The sequence below is a fragment of the Barbus barbus genome (genome assembly GCF_936440315.1).
Source record: "Barbus barbus genome assembly, chromosome: 21".
Lineage (NCBI taxonomy): Eukaryota > Metazoa > Chordata > Actinopteri > Cypriniformes > Cyprinidae > Barbus > Barbus barbus.
Genome location: NC_136749.1, coordinates 7100420 through 7117500, shown reverse-complemented (window position 1 = coordinate 7117500; position 17081 = coordinate 7100420). Strand labels below are relative to the sequence as shown.

The 17081-nt window shown below is 42.2% G+C and overlaps 1 protein-coding gene across 1 annotated transcript in view; it reads left to right on the top strand.

The window, feature by feature from the left end:
• The window catches only part of mboat1 (membrane bound O-acyltransferase domain containing 1), a 150397-nt gene that overhangs the window by 70077 nt on the left and 63239 nt on the right, over positions 1-17081 (top strand). The window contains exon 7 of the mRNA XM_079445877.1: positions 10907-11099. Within this exon, the coding sequence (XP_079302003.1) occupies positions 10907-11099 (193 nt within the window). The remainder of the gene's footprint in view (positions 1-10906; positions 11100-17081) is intronic.

The following is a 17081-nucleotide window of genomic DNA, read 5'->3' as shown; positions in this document are numbered from 1 at the left end:
CAGTATAAGCATGGCGACGTAAGAGCATCGAGGCGGCACGCACGCCATCAGCTAATGAATTGGCGTGACTCTTCAGACAATCGGCACACCCAGAGGGTGTTCCTATTACATCATAGCTACACAGCGTAAAGTAAACCTATGAAAAATAACCAAAAAATACTTAAAATACTTTATAAATAATACAGCATTTTTTGTATAAAAAATAGAATTATTGTAATGGATCAATAAAGATATACTAATTAAAATAACAGTAAAACTGATAATTTTACAGATATTGGGTCTCATTCACTAATAATTGCGTATGTTTTTCGTATTTATACGCACATTTGAACTTCTCAAGAAAACTTTCCGCCTAATTCACAACCAGTGAGTACGCACTTGAGCTTGTTCTTAAACTCGTTCTTCTGTTAGTGAATTTGGAGTCTTCTAAATGAGAGCCCGTGTGGAACGAGGTTAGTAATTTGCATAATACACGCCCAAACCAGCTCCATATAAGGGCTTTCCGCAAAGCGGCACTCGTCCAGAGAAAGACAATTATGGCACTGAAACAAAAGACAAAGAAAAAGAACTTTAACGATAATGAACATGAGGTTTTGCTGTTGGAGGCGGAAGCCAGAAAAAATTTGCTATTTAAAAGTGTATCCACTGGCGTAACGGGCACAGGTAAAAAAGAAGCATGGGATGCGGTAACACAAGCCGTTAATGTGGTTTCACCAGAAATTCGGACAGTTGCAGAAGTAAAAAAAAAGTGGTTTGACATGAAGTTCGTGGTCAAAAGAAGAATTTCAGTTCAACAGAGGAAAAAAGACACGGGTGGAGGGCAGGGGCCACCTGATCTGTCTGCTTTCGATGAAAGAATGTCTGCAATTATAGGACAGTCAAGCTTGAGCGGCATTATAGAAAGGAGTGAGGGTGAGAGTGACCTAATACAGGAGCAATTACAACATGGTAATTTGCTTAAATCAAAATCTTTATTTGAAGGAATGTATTCAAGTAATCATCATAACTCAAAACTACCGGCTTTTGCAGAACATCCACAGACAGCATATGGAAATGAAGAAGCTGAAGTTTTGTTTGAAGTCTACTTCCCAATCCACTCGTTTATACCCCTTCACATAGGCGCACTGGCGTACGAGTCCTGACCGACGAGGTGCTTGCTGGTCAAGATGCCCTCATCCTTGTCATTAAGGACGTGGCAGCTGGCCTACAGAAAATAAATGAGTCACCGAATAAATTGATAGCATTGCTTGGCAGTCACAGAAGTGCATGAATGTGAATAAATATATAGTGGCAAAATTCAGTTTTCTGGTGTTTTAATATTCCCTAAACCTTTTTTGCAATTGTTAAAAGCACTTTTACAAATTCCATTTGCTCAATTATAGAATGTGCACTGCAGCAAACTACAAAAGCTATTTAAAAAAATAGAATGAGATTATATACCATTATGAATGAATGAATGATGCATTTATATAGCGCTTTTATTGTGTATTGCCATACACCCAAAGCACTTTACAATCATGTGGGGGTCTCTCCTCAACCACCACCAGTGTGCAGCATCCACTTGGATGATGCGACGGCAGCCACAGTACAACGGCGCCAGTGCGCTCACCACACACCAGTTACAGGTGGAGAGGAGAGAGTGATAGAGCCAATCAAGTGGATGGGGATTACTAGGAGGCCATGATTGATAAGGGCCAGTGGAGGGAATTTGGCCAGGACACCGGGGTTACACCCCTAGTCTTTACGAGAAGTGCCATGGGATTTTTAGTGACCACAGAGAGTCAGGACCTCGGTTTAACGTCTCATCTGAAAGACGGTGCTGTTTACAGTATAGTGTCCCCATCACTATACTGGGGTGTTAGGACCCACACAGACCACAGGGTGAGCACCCCCTGCTGGCCTCACTAACACCTCTTCCAACAGCAACCTAGTTTTCCCAGGAGGTCTCCCATCCAGGTACTGACCAGGCTCAACCCTGCTTAGCTTCAGTGGGCAACCAGTCTTGGGCTGCAGGGTGATATGGCTGTTATAAACATTGTATCAACTGAAGGCGTGCTTGAAGCACTGCTTGGGCTGGCGTGTGCATCTCGCCACCCACAGGTTCACATGTGTGTGTGGTCCATAAGGAGCAGGTACACCCCATGCCATTGCGATGTTGTGCAATACACAACATATTAAAACAATCTGACAGATTTTCTCTGGCCTGTATAACAGCATTCCACCAGCTGCATCCAAGCACATCCAACGGGATTTGAGTACCCCAATTGTGCGTTCTATCAATGAGTGCGCATGGGCATGTTTTAGGTTGTAGCGCACTTCCTGAGGGGTCATTGGGTTGGCTAGATGTGTCATGAGCCATGTTTTGAGACCATAACCCCTGTCACATACAACAAGCATCATGATAATGAACCTTTATTTAAATTAACTAAAAAATATTCTGGGCACACTTCTACTCACCAAGAAGCCATCCCTCTTCACCACCCCCAGCTTGCAAGCGCTGTCCTAAATAACTGTTCTGTAAAATAAAAGAATCATGAGTTCCTCTGGACCAGCGTGCAACAGCATTTAGTATGTTACAACTGGCATCGCAGGCTGTTTGAACGTTGAAGGAGTGGTAATTTTTTCTGTTCACATAGTTTATTGCATTTGCGGATGGCGCTTTTGTACGCACATGGGAACAGTCTATTGCACCGATGGTATTAGGTATGCCACTGATCTCATAGAACCCCCTCTTAACTACCATCTGGTGTGCCACGTCATAAGGAAATTTTACATAATTTGGCATAAGACCTACAATAGCTTTTACCACCTTGTGAATAGCACGGCTTATAGAGGGTTGGGAAATTCCGGCTCGGTCCCCAATTTCCCTTTGAAATGTTCTCGTAGCAAGTAATCTGATACACAGAACTTGGAGATAAGGTGGTATAGGGTGAGAGCGGTTGGTGATATGGCTTAGGTGTGGTTCCAGTGAGTTGCATAAATCAATAAGGACTTCTCTGCGCAACCTAAATCGACTGAACAGCCATTCGTCACTCTCAGCAAACATATCTGTGCGCTCTCTAAAGACGCACTCGCTCCTTAGAGCATGTGCTGCAATGTCTTCAAGTACCAAGTGTGCCAAGCCTCCAAACACAAGGTGAGACACAATAATCACCATTTATATAAGGATAGATCAGGTGATTTGTTGTTTGGACTTCTAATTATATATATATATATATATATATATATATATATATATATATAATTGGCCCTCTAATTATACTTTATTATCAATTTTAATGTCTAGCTACTTTTCACCCACCCTGTAAATAACATATCTAATTATATGTAGGGTTCTTTATACATGCTTATAAGGCCCCGGGTGTACATGATTATTGCGTACGTGTGGTATAAGTTGTTCTTGAATTTTTTCGTACATTTAGAATACATTTTAGTACGAAAGTTTTTGATGAATCATGATTTATTCGTGAAAACGTCCGCACATTTCACACAAAAATTTGTGCCTACGCATGTTTAGTGAATGAGACCCGTTGTTAGTACTTTTAGAGTTGTTTCTTTTATAATATATTTATACATTTAAAATATGTATTTTTTAAAAACACTTGTACATTTAAATATACAAAAAAATATACACACACACACACACATACAGTGCATTCAGAAAGTATTCAGACCCCCTTCACTTTTTTTCAGTTTTGTTATGTTGCAGCCTGACACTACAATTTTCTTTATTTCTCATTAATCTACACATCTGTCACGAATCTGGTCCATGCTCTCCCGGTTAACCACCACCAGAGGTCACCCGTTCACCACATTGACTTTCACTCACAACACACTGGACTCCATTTCCCACAATGCATTGCACAGATCACAGCTGTCACCATTCACACATCACACACACCTGATGCTCATTTCACAATCACTCACACTCTATTTAAGCCTGGGACTTGCTCTTGCTCAGGGCCGAGTATTGATCTGCATTTAGTGCTCACCTAGCGCTAGCTGCTTTACCGTGCCATTCCGTGTTTCTGTTTTGTTCCTGTAATTGTTTAGCACTTATCACTCTCCCAGGGATAGCTACTTTACGGAGCCTTAGTCTTAGTCTTGCCTTGTCTTGTCTTTCTTGCCGTGTCTGACCCTGCCTGTGTTTCCTGGATTTACCCTTCGCCTCTGCCGTTTGGACTCTGTTCGCTCCCCGTTTGGACTATTGCTTTCGCTACTGGATTATCTCTCTGCCTTGACCCTTTGGATACTGTTCGCTGATCATCGACCCACGCTTGCTCCACGGATTGTCTTGCCCTTGCCATACCTGTTTGCCACTGTTTGACCCTGCCTGTTTCTGACCATGTTTTATAATAAAGCCTTGCATATGGATCCGCACGTCTCACGTCTCGTCAGCCCCGTAACAGAATACTCGGCCACACAAGGATCCACCGGCTTTTCAAGAGGACATTGGCCAGGTATGGAGTCTGCAGGGATGCTATTAACCCTCGAGCAGGGCTCGCGACCGCTCGAGGTTTATGTACAGGAGTACTTAGACCTCGCCTATTTTTCTGATCTGCCGGACTATGCACTCATAGATTTTTTTTGCGAGGGCATTAATCAGCCGCTCCGGTCAAAGTTAATCAGCGAGGGTTCCCGTTCATCTCTCAGTCAATTTATGGACTATGCTTTGCTGTGTGTGGGCTCTTCTTTTACTGTGGGTGTCGCGGAGGAACGCGACACCGCACTCACTCACAAAATGGCGGCAGCAACAGCACCCCTTCACGTCGTCGCTGTCAAGCCAGAGTCTGCTCACGTCGTCGCTGTCAAGCCAGAGTCTGCTCACGTCGTCGCTGTCAAGCCAGAGTCTGCTCACGTCGTCGCTGTCAAGCCAGAGTCTGCTCACGTCATCGCTGTCAAGCCAGAGTCTGCTCACGTCGTCGCTGTCAAGCCAGAGTCTGCCCACGTCTCAGTGCTCCAGCCAGAGTCACTTCACGCCTCAGCTCCTCAGCCAGAGTCTGTTACCCCAGATTCAAGGTCAGTCCTTCGAGTTCTGATATCCAGTATGATGGACCCACCACTGATGTCGGTGCGAGTAGCTGGCATTCCCAGGGCCTCAACCCTGGTTGTTACAGAGACTGTTCCCCTGACCTCAGTGCTTCCCGTTATGGCGGTCGCCATTTTGAGTGTGTGGGCTGCACACTGTGCTCCTGAGGCCTCTCCTGTCCACGAGTCTGCTCCTGAGGCCTCTTCAGTCCACGAGTCTGCCCCAGAACCTCCAGAGGGGGCGGCGTCCACTGCAGAACCACCAGAGGTGGCACCTTCCGCTGCAGAACCTCCCGAGGTGGTGGCGCCCATTCATGAACTCACTGTCTGCCTTGTCACGGCCACGGAGGCCGTCCCTGAACTTGCTGTCTGCCCTGTCACGGCCACGGAGGCCGTTCCTGTACTCACTGTCTGCCTTGTCACGGCCACGGAGGCCGTTCCTGTACTCACTGTCTGCCTTGTCACGGCCACGGAGGCCGTTCCTGTACTCACTGTCTGCCTTGTCACAGCCACGGAGGCCGTTCCTGTACTCACTGTCTGCCTTGTCACGGCCACGGAGGCCGTTCCTGACCTCATGGTCTGCCCCGTCACGGCCACGGAGGCCGTTCTTGAACTCACTGTCTGCCCCGTCACGGCCATGGAGGACCTTCCTGAACTCACGGTCTGCCCTGTCACGGCCACGGAGGCCGTCCCTGAACTCACTGTCTGCCCTGTTACGGCCACGGAGGCCGTTCCTGACCTCATGGTCTGCCCTGTCACAGCCATGGAGGCCGTTCCCGAACTCCCTGTTTACCCTGTCACGGCCATGGAGGCTGTTCCTGAACTCACTGTCTGCCCTGTCATGGCCATGGAGGCCGTTCCTGAGCTCACGCCCTGTCCTGTTACGGCTAAAGAGGCCGTCTGTGAGCTCACGCCCTGTCCTGTCACGGCTAAAGAGGCCGTCTGTGAGCTCACGCCCTGTCCTGTCACGGCTAAAGAGGCCGTCTGTGAGCTCTCGCCCTGTCCTGTCACGGCTAAAGAGGCCGTCTGTGAGCTCTCGCCCTGTCCTTCACGGCTAAAGAGGCCGTCTGGGAACCCTCGCCCTGTCCTGTCACGGCTAAAGAGGCCGTCTGTGAGCTCTCTCCCTGTCCTGTCACGGCTAAAGAGGCCGTCTGTGATCCCTCGCCCTGTCCTGTCACGGCTAAAGAGGCCGTCTGTGAGCTCTCGCCCTGTCCTGTCACGGCTAAAGAGGCCGTCTGTGAGCTCTCGCCCTGTCCTGTCATGGCTAAAGAAGCCGTCTGTGTACCCTCGCCCTGTCCTGTCACGGCTAAAAACACAGTCTATGAATCCTCGTCCTGCCCTGCCACGCCCTCTGTGATCATGAATGCTCTCCCTGTATTGTCTGTCTCTGCTCTCCCTGTGTTGTCTGTCTCTGTTTCCCCCAGATCTCAGACTCTGCCATGGTTTCCTGCCCAGTCTGCTTCCTGGCTAGGGTTTTCTGCTCAGGTCTGGTGGTCCTCTGCCCCGCCGTGGTGGTCTTCTGCCCGGGTCTGTTGGTCGTCTGCCCCGCCGTGGTGGTCTTCTGCTCGGGTCTGGTGGTCGTCTGCTCCGCCATGGGGGTCTTCTGCCCGGGTCTGGTGGTCGTCTGCCCCGCCGTGGTGGTCTTCTGCTCGGGTCTGGTGGTCGTCTGCTCTGCCGTGGTGGTCTTCTGCTCAGGTCTGGTGGTCTTCTGCTCCGCCGTGGTGGTCTTCTGCTCGGGTCTGGTGGTCATCTGCTCCGCCCTGATGGGCTCTTGCTCTGTCCTGGTCTCCGGTTCCGGCTGGATGTCCTGCTCTGCCCCGATCCCCGGTCTTCCCACTTCCTCAAGGACCTGGCCCTCCGTCCCTCCCCCTGTTCCGCCTCCGCTCCACCGCCCTCCTGGATTATTTAGGAGCGTCTGGAAGCCGCTCCTTGGGTGGGGGCTATGTCACGAATCTGGTCCATGCTCTCCCGGTTAACCACCACCAGAGGTCACCCGTTCACCACATTGACTTTCACTCACAACACACTGGACTCCATTTCCCACAATGCATTGCACAGATCACAGCTGTCACCATTCACACATCACACACACCTGATGCTCATTTCACAATCACTCACTCTCTATTTAAGGCTGGGACTTGCTCTTGCTCAGGGCCGAGTATTGATCTGCATTTAGTGCTCACCTAGCGCTAGCTGCTTTACCGTGCCATTCCGTGTTTCTGTTTTGTTCCTGTAATTGTTTAGCACTTATCACTCTCCCAGGGATAGCTACTTTACGGAGCCTTAGTCTTAGTCTTGCCTTTCTTGCCGTGTCTGACCCTGCCCGTGTTTCCTGGATTTACCCTTCGCCTCTGCCGTTTGGACTCTGTTCGCTCCCCGTTTGGACTATTGCTTTCGCTACTGGATTATCTCTCTGCCTTGCCCCTTTGGATACTGTTCGCTGATCATCGACCCACGCTTGCTCCACGGATTGCTGTGTCTTGCCCTTGCCATACCTGTTTGCCACTGTCTGTTTCTGACCATGTTTTATAATAAAGCCTTGCATATGGATCCGCACGTCTCACGTCTCGTCAGCCCCGTAACAACATCCGTACCTCATAATGACAAAGTGAAAACAATTTTAGAAATGTCTGTAAATTTATAAAAAAAAAACTGAAATATCACATTTACATAAGTATTCAGACCCTTTGCAACAACACTTGAAATTTAGCTCAGGTGCCTCACATTTCTCTTGATCATAGCTGAGATGTTTCTACACCTTGATTGGAGTCCACCTGTAGTAAATTAAATTGATTGGACATGATTTGGAAAGGCACACATCTCTCAGGCCTCACAGCTGACAATGCATATCAGAATGAAAACCAAGCCATGAGGTTAAAGGAACTGCCTGCACAGCTCAGAGACAGGATTGTATTGAGGCACAGATCTGGGAAAGGCTACAAAAAAAAAAAAAAAACTGCTGCACTGAAGGTTCCCAAGAGCACAGTGGCTTCCATAATTCTCAGATGGAAGAAGTTTGGCACAATCAGGACCCTTTCAAGAGCTGGTCGCCCAGCCAAACTGAGCAATTGATGGAGAAGGGCCTTGTCTAGACTGGTGACCAAGAACCTGATGGTCACTCTAGTTGAGCTCTATGATCATATATGCAGATGGGAGAAACCTACAGAAGGACAAACATCACTGCAACACTCTACCGATCTGAGTTTTATGGCAGTGTGGCCAAACTCAGTCCTCTCCTCAGTGAAGACACATGAAAACACACTTGGAATTTACAAAACAGCACCTAAAGGACCCTCAGACTCTGAGAAAAAAGATTATCTACTCTGATGAATCTCAATTCTAAGCATCATGTTTGAAAGAATCCAGCTCTGCTCATTACCTGCAGGGTACCATCCCAAAAGTAAAGTGTGCTGGTAGCAGCCTCATGCTGTGGGGGTGTTTTTCAGCGGCAGGGATTGGGAGACTGGCCGGGCTTGAGGGAAAGCACAGAGATATCCTCAATGAAAACCTGTTCCACAGTGCTCAGGACCTCAGACTGGGCCGAAGGTTCACCTTCCAACATGACAATGACCCTATGCACACAGTCAAGGCAACACAGGAGAGGCTTAGGGACAACTCTGTGAATGTCCTAGAGTGGCCCAGCCAGAGCCCTGACTTGAACCCTATCAAACATCTCTGGAGAGACCTGAAAATGGCTGTCCTCCGACGGTCCCCATCCAACCTGACCGAGCTTTAGAGGATTTGCAAAGAAGAATGGCAGAAAATTCCCCAATCCAGATTAATGAGAGAAAATGAATTTAAACAATTGTAGTATCAGGCTGCAACATAACAAAATTGAAAATAGTGAAGGGGGTCTGAATACTCTGAACACACCATATATATATACACACACACACACACACACACACACATGTATACATGCATATATAAAATAACATAAAAATTACTCCTTAAAAATATATCTCTACAGTGGAGCTGTAAATATATGCATTATTTTTTTACAATAAATATTGTGATTTGATCTTGAGATTAGATAGCTTTGATATTTGACCACTATTTATGATAATACTCTGTTACAGTGACACTAAAGCTGTGTCCGAATTCGCCTACTTATACCATGCCCTAGAAGTATGTACTCTCTCTTTTTTTTTTTTTTTTTTAAGAAAAAGTAAATACTTTTGAGTATGTAGCAGAATAGGAGGCAAGCTTAGGGACATATTACTTCATCATAACTGCGTCTTTAACAGATTGCTCTGTTGTTCTGTTTGGAAATTTATCAAAATGAAAAAATAAAATATCACATACAGGGCCCGTATTCATGAAGAATTTTAATGCAAAAAGTAGCTCCTAGTGACAAAATTCTAAGAAAATTCTTAGAAATGTGGGCGTTTACTCTTAAAATTAAAGAAAAAAACCTAGTAAAGAAAAAAGTAATTCAGAAAGCATCTTAACCCTTAAAAGAGGTCTTAAGGTCAAACTTGTTAGGAGTACGGACGAGGACTTTTAAGGGGCTTAAGAGTTTCTTTAACAACGGAGAAAATGGACGAAAATGAAGAGGGAGAAGAAATGTGTTGCACACAATGCATGACAGTGAGCTAATAAGACACTACACATTAGTTTGTGCAGGGATCATGTTTGTGACTGATCTTATTAAAGACATGCTAACATCTCAGACACCGCACAGAATTGCCATAGCTCCAGAAATCACTACATTAACATATTTGGCAACTGGAAAAATGCAACTATGCAGCAGTGATGATTTGGGTCTGTTACAGCACTTATAAAACACAGTAAATATGCAGGGCCGGCGCCAAGGGGCATGGCGGGCCGTGCCCCCCCCCCAAACGAGTTACTGTGCCCCCCCACTTTCCATCCTCTCTCCTCCTTGCTGAACGCGATCGATTCTGAAAGCGAAAGTACCGATAAAACAGCGCACATAATGCGATTGCACGCTTTAGCGAGCGTCAGCAATTGCACGAGATCACAGATTGCAGCCCCCCCATCCCCCCCGACACACACACACACAACGTGATTTGTGCCCCCCCTAGAAATTTAAATGCCCCCCGATGGAGGTGCCCTGGCGCCGGCTCTGTAAGTATGACAGCATGGTAAATAAAAAATTGAGAATATATATACATATATAATGTGTGTGTGTGAGAAAGAGCGAGAGGAAAAATTCCGCCTGTAATTTCAAAGTGAAGGCTTATAATATACCCTACTCTTAAAAGCACTCTTTTATTTCCTTCTTGACAACCAACCAATCACAGTCTTCAAAAGATTGTGTCATACATAGCAACGGGGTCAACCCCGCCTCCTCACTAAGATGAAAGTTTTTGTCTATTCCTTACTCAGAGTTGCTCTCAGATCGGTCCCGAATCGCTCTTAAGCTAAGACTCCTACGTAAAAGTTTTTAAGCTAAATTAAGAGTTTTCTGAGAGGATTCTTAGAATCTTTATGAATACGGGCCCTGATCCTTAATTTAGTACTTAGTTGAAGTATATTTGGCAGCAATTACAACTTATTATGCAAGGAAAAAAATGAAAGGTACTGAATACTTGGCATGTAACCCTTCACCTTTATTTATCAAAATTTTTACTTCATTCTTTAACTTAAAACTGAACTATAAAAACAATAGGTTATATGTTTGCACAATGCTTTAAGATGTGCAAAAAAGGAAATAAAGACAGAAAGCCCAAAAAATAAATAAATGCAATTGTGAACTTACGATGGTTCATTGCATTTGTTGGGAATAGCAGTTTCACCACACCATGATTGGGACTAAAACAGTGATTAGTCTTTGTAGAAACAGAATCTTATTACATGAAACATCTCTAACTATGTATTTCTCTACTGACCCTTCTGTTTCCTCTACTTACAGCATTCAGCCATCACTGTTGGAGTACCTAAGCTACAATATAAATTTCCTGAGTGTCTTGGTGGGACCTTTCAGTGTCTATAAAGACTACATAGAGTTTATAAAGGGCCAGCATGTCCAGCGCAGGCTGAAAAGAGCGAAAGACAGCAGCTCTCAAGAGAATGGCTGGGATAAAGTGCCCGAGCCATCGCCTGTGGTGAGACACAAAGACATATTCATCTAAACATTGCTTTAAAAATAAAGCTGTTCACACAGGACTGGTGTGACAGCCAGGTCTCCCAATTGGTGTGACTGGAAAGCTCAACCCCAGACACCCATCACATTAATTCACAAACAGAATAAGAGTAATTACCAGTAACCTACCCTCATGTCATTTAAAACTTGTGTGATTTTCTTGCTTCTATAATACTATTAAATGTTTTGAGGAAAAAATTCTGTCCTCATTAAATTTTTATTCTATGTGACAGAATTTTCATTTAAGTAAAATATTTATTTAAAGGGGTCATATGATGCGATTTCATGTTTTCCATCGTCTTTGGAGAGTTACAAGCTGTTTGTGCATAAATAAGATCTGTAAAGTTGCAAAGATTAAAGTCTCAAACCCAAAGAGATAATCTTTATAAAAGTTAAGACTGCCACGCCTTCCTAATAATACATTCATTCAAACACGCCCCCACATGTCTACGTTACTGTGTGGGAAGATTTACATAACACTGCCCAAACGTATACGCAAAGAAAGAGGGCATAACTTCTATTCTCGCTGTAGTATTGTTGTTGCGCAGCACATTTTACAGAGGACTGTTTCCAGAACCTGGGAGAGAGTAGCCTACAATGTGAACACTATGAATGGCTGTGATGTGAACACTATGAAGTGGGTCGCAAGGACAGTCTGGTGCTTCTGACTCACAGCCTGTAAGTATGTTTAGATATTTAAAGAATTTGCTACTGACTATTCAAATGCGAGTTTTGAGCAGTGTAGAGTAGTGCTTGTTTGGCGTTTCTACAGTGTGTGCAGAATTATTAGGCAAGTTGATATTCTGGTCATATTTTTTTTCCAAGAACATTTTTACCAATTACAAACTACATCAATCTTAATAACTACTATTGATTTTGTATTTAATATTTTATAAGTGATATATAATTGTCCATGAAGGCTGAAAGTCAAAAACTCCTTATTTCATGTGTGCATAATTATTAGGCAGGATAAATATTAAAAGTTAAGGCATGACCATTGGGCAGTGAAATGCTCATTGGGTCAGCACGGTCAGAAAAAACTGGTGGAGAAAAAAAGTCATGTTAACTGCAAAAGAATTAATGCAAAGAATTAAGTGAGAAACCATCAGGAACCATTTAGCCTCCAGCGCCATCATTTTCCAGAACTGCAACCTTCCTGGAGTTTTTCAGAAATGGAATGTGTCAGGTTCTCAGAGACTTTGCTTGGGTAAAAAAATTCGGTAACACTTTAGAATACTGTTTCTTACTTACTGCATAACTAATAAGGAATTACTGAAGAACTAACAGGTAATGATTCATTAACACTTAGCGCACTACTGTTAACTACTAGGGATGTAACGATTACCGGTTTGACGATAAATCATGATAAAATTCCCCACGGTTAGTATTACCGTTTCATATTTTAATTATCATTAAAACCGTATTCGATTACTGCGATCTGAACAACTCACTATAAATAAATACTGTCCGGCATAAAGCAGAGTGTAACAGTCTCACGAGCGCACGCAGAGTTTCATTCTGAGTGAAAACAGGGCGGAAAAGCTGGGAGGTTTTAAAAGAGTGCTGAGGGAATTATACAAATGAATATATCACTGAATTAATTATATGAATGTACCTCTGAAGGATCTGACTGTCTTCAGAAACGATTCGATGGCATTTTGTTTTCATCTTAGCTCCATGTAATACCTAAAGGAAGTGTTCTTAAACACAATACTGCTTTGTTCGCGGAGTTCACGGGAATCAGCTGTAATTCAGCTTTTCCATATAAAGCGCCACCTGCTGCCCGAGAGTGGATTTACAGACACTTATTTACATTCAGCCTGTGTGCAGTTTCTGTCTGGCCAAAAAACGGACCAAATTTGCATGCCCTGCTGTAAATATTAACCGGTTGAAGAAAAACAAGCTTATGTGGATTCAACACATTTAAACAATTCAGATAAGCTATATAGAATTATTTATGGAGCAGATAAGTGGATAGAGTTGGACTTGTAACCTGAAGGTCGTTGGTTTGAGTCTCAGGTCTGGCAGGGATTGTAGGTGGGGGAGTGAATAACCAACACTCTCTCCACCCTCAATACCACGACTGAGGTGAGACCCTTGATCAAGGCACCGAACCCCCAACTGCTCCCCGGGCGCTGCAGCATTGGCTGCCCACTGCTCCGGGTGTGTGTTCACTACTGGTGTATGTTCACTACTGTGTGTACACTTGGATGGGTTAAATGCAGAGCACAAATTCAGAGTATGGGTCACCATACTTGGCCACACACCACTTCCCCTCCCCTTCCCCTTATTAATCAATTATCATTTTGACTTAACTCTTTTCTTTAAAGGCTGAAATGTGAGGTTTACCTTTATATGAAACTTTTTCAAAGCTTTATTTGAACATTTACATTATTTATTTGAACATGCTATTAAACTGGTGTCAGTCAAGTTGTCATTTAAAATCCAGACCTCACTGGTAATGTTATTGTTTTAGTGATTATGCAAACAAAAAGTCATTTTATTTGCTGTTTGTTGATTTTTAAGTATAAAACTTGAAGTGATTTATGTATCGGTACTTTTTGAACATCTCCAGCACATTTTAACAATACCGTGATAATACTGATAACCGTGATAATTTTGGTCACTATAATCGTGATGACAAATTTTCATACCGTTACATCCCTATTAACTACTAAGGAAGATGTGCTAACTAATCAGTATGTAATACAATTTTATGATTGTGTTAAGTAACAGTTAGCTAAACAATAACTAATGTATTCTGTCACACCTCCTGAAGAACTACTATTAATTATCTACTAGTTAAGGTTCAATAAAAATAATTATGAAGTAACTACTAATGAACAGTCATACACAATTACATTGAGTTGTGACCCTTTCATATAAATGTTATTAGCAGTAGTAGCAGTATGAAAATGCAATATTAATAAATGCAATAAATTTTACAGAGGTTTTTCCTGTATAGTGAATTGTTTTGAGTTTGTTTTGTAAGAAATCAGCATCCGATAGGAACCCCACCACCTCTCCAGTGCCATGCGATAACTTACCTTAGTTTTTATATTTTATATAAAGTACTGTATGTGTGCCTCCTCAGCATATACCATATTACTATTAATTCAATTTCTGTATGTAAGGCAAGGACTGAGGGAGAGTGAAAATACAGGTAACCCATTAGTAATTAATAAAGGATTATTAGATAATTCCGCAAGAATTACTTAGAACCTGAAACAGTATTCTAAAGTGAAAACATAGGGAGCCCATTAGTAATTAATAAATAATTATCAAATAATTATGCAGGACTTATTTTGAACCTGCAAGAGTAGGCCTATTCTAAAGTGAAAATATAGTGAAACCTTTAGTAATTAATAAATAATTATTATTAGATAATTCTTCAAGAATCACTTAGAACCTGAAACAGTATTCTAAAGTGAAAACATAGGGAGCCCATTAGTAATTCATAAATAATTATGCAGGACTTATTTTGAACCTGCAAGAGTAGGCCTATTCTAAAGTGAAAATATAGCGAAACCTTTAGTAATTAATAAGGAATTAATTACTTATACGGGAGCTGGGCTCAGGGAAACTGCCGTTAACTAGGCATTAACACAACACAAAAACTACCTAAGACTAAAAAACAAATATGACCCAACAGCTTCATCCCAGTGTTTCAGAAAATAAATTAATAAATTAATTGATTAATTAACAAACCACCATTTTACAGAGTGTACTGTATCTGTAGTAAGTTGGATATTTATGGCAAGACAGTTGAGTTGCGGTTCCTTTCCGAAGCAGATTTCAGAACAAGAAACAGAACAAGGAAATTATTTACCATACAGGCAAAAACATAAGGGGTGAGAACCAGAAAGGCTTAAGTGACATTTCACTAACTTTACAGGAGGGCCAAAACAAAAACTTACCATAGGTTGATCTGACTTTGTGCACTGATTTCAATCGTTTATAATAAAAAATTGTATACTCATGGATGACAGTATACTTTTGCCAGTATATATATATATATATATATATATATATATATATATATATATATATATATCCATTTCACCCAAAATGTCACTTACGCCCTTCTGGTTCTCACCCCTCGTTATGTACAATTATAGTAATGAGTCCTTTTGGGTGTGCATATTTCATTTCCATTATAGGCTAATAATAGTAGTAGTGGACTGTAACAAAGTTGGTACTATAACGAGTAGATAATTAATAGTAGTTCTTCAGGAGGTGTGACAGAATACATTAGTTATTGTTTAGCTAACTGTTACTTAACACAATCATAAAATTGTATTACATACTGATTAGTTAACACATCTTCCTTAGTAGTTAACAGTAGTGCGCTAAGTGTTAATGAATCATTACCTGTTAGTTCTTCAGTAATTCCTTATTAGTTATGCAGTAAGTAAGAAACAGTATTCTAAAGTGTTACCAAAAATTATTTAAAATGGCCCCTAATAAGAATAACATGCTGAAGTGTTGTGAAATACATGAAGACTGATTTTGTATAGGCTTTATGGACAAATAAGTTGTGAGTGACTCTTGAAGGACCAGCATCACATCCTCTTGTGCCACTGTTTGAAGAATTTATCTTCCAGAATCTGGCAGTAAGTTTTAGGAGCTCATTTTTAATAAATCCTGCAAGACAGACTTTTCAGGATAGGAGATGAACTAAAATGAGCTCCCAAAACTTACTGCCAGATTCTGGAAGATAAATTCTAGTTAGAATTTACAGTAGTACAAGAGGATGTGATGCTGGTTCTTCAGGAGTCACTCACAACTTATCTGTCCATAAAGCCTATACAAAATCAGTCTTCATGTATTTCTTATTCAGCATCTTATTCTTATTAAGTGAGGGCCATTTTAAAGATATTTTTTGCCCAAGCAAATGGTCTGAGAACCTGATACAGTGCACTTGTGGAGACTCCAGGAAGGTTGCAGTTCTGGAAAATGATGGTGCTGGAGACTAAATGGTCACTGATGGTTTCTCACCTAATTATTCACAATAATTCTTAATTCTTTTGCAGTTAACGTGTCTTTTCTTCTCCACCTGTTTTTTTTCTGACCGTGCTAACCCAATGAGCATTTTGCTGCCCAATGGTCATACCTTAACTTTGCTAATTCTATTATTGCATTAGTATTGCCGCCTCCTCATGGGCTTTTAATATATATATATATATATATATATATTAAACTTTTATTCTTGAGTTCAATCTCTTTTTTGGCTCATTGTATCTATAAAAGAAAACCTGCCTAATAATTCTGAACACCTGAAATAAGGAGTTTTTGACTTTCAGCCTTCATGGAAAATTATATATCACTTATAAATGATTAAATACAAAATTCAATAGTAGTTATTAAGATTGATGTGGTTTGGAATTGGTAAAATGTTCTTGGTAAAAAAAATATGACCAGAATATCAACTTGCCTAACAATTCTGCACACACTGTACGATCACAAATGCATGGTGATCACAAACGTGGCACGGTGCAACGTGTAAAAAGACTATATGAGTCATTATAATCAGTAATTATGTCCTCACTGAATGCAACAAATGCCTCATTTATAGTGGGTTTATTGTTTTACTCTCGTCACGACACGCCATCAAAATACGGTAAGGGGCGTAACATTTGTCACACGCTTGAGGTATTCGCCCAATCACAACGCACTGGCTAATGGATAGCACTGGCCAATAAGAGCACCTTGCTTCTCAGAACGATGAGCTTTGTAAAAATCGGCACGTTTCAGAAAGGCAGACATAGAGGAGCAACAATAATGTACAGTATGTGGAAAATAATGTTTTTTGAAGCTCGAACCATGTAAAAACATTGCATTACACCAAATACACAAAATAATGTTCTTATTAACACAATCATATGACCCCTTTAAAATTGTGTTTTGTTTGTGGTATGTAAGGGTGGGCGATATACCAATATAA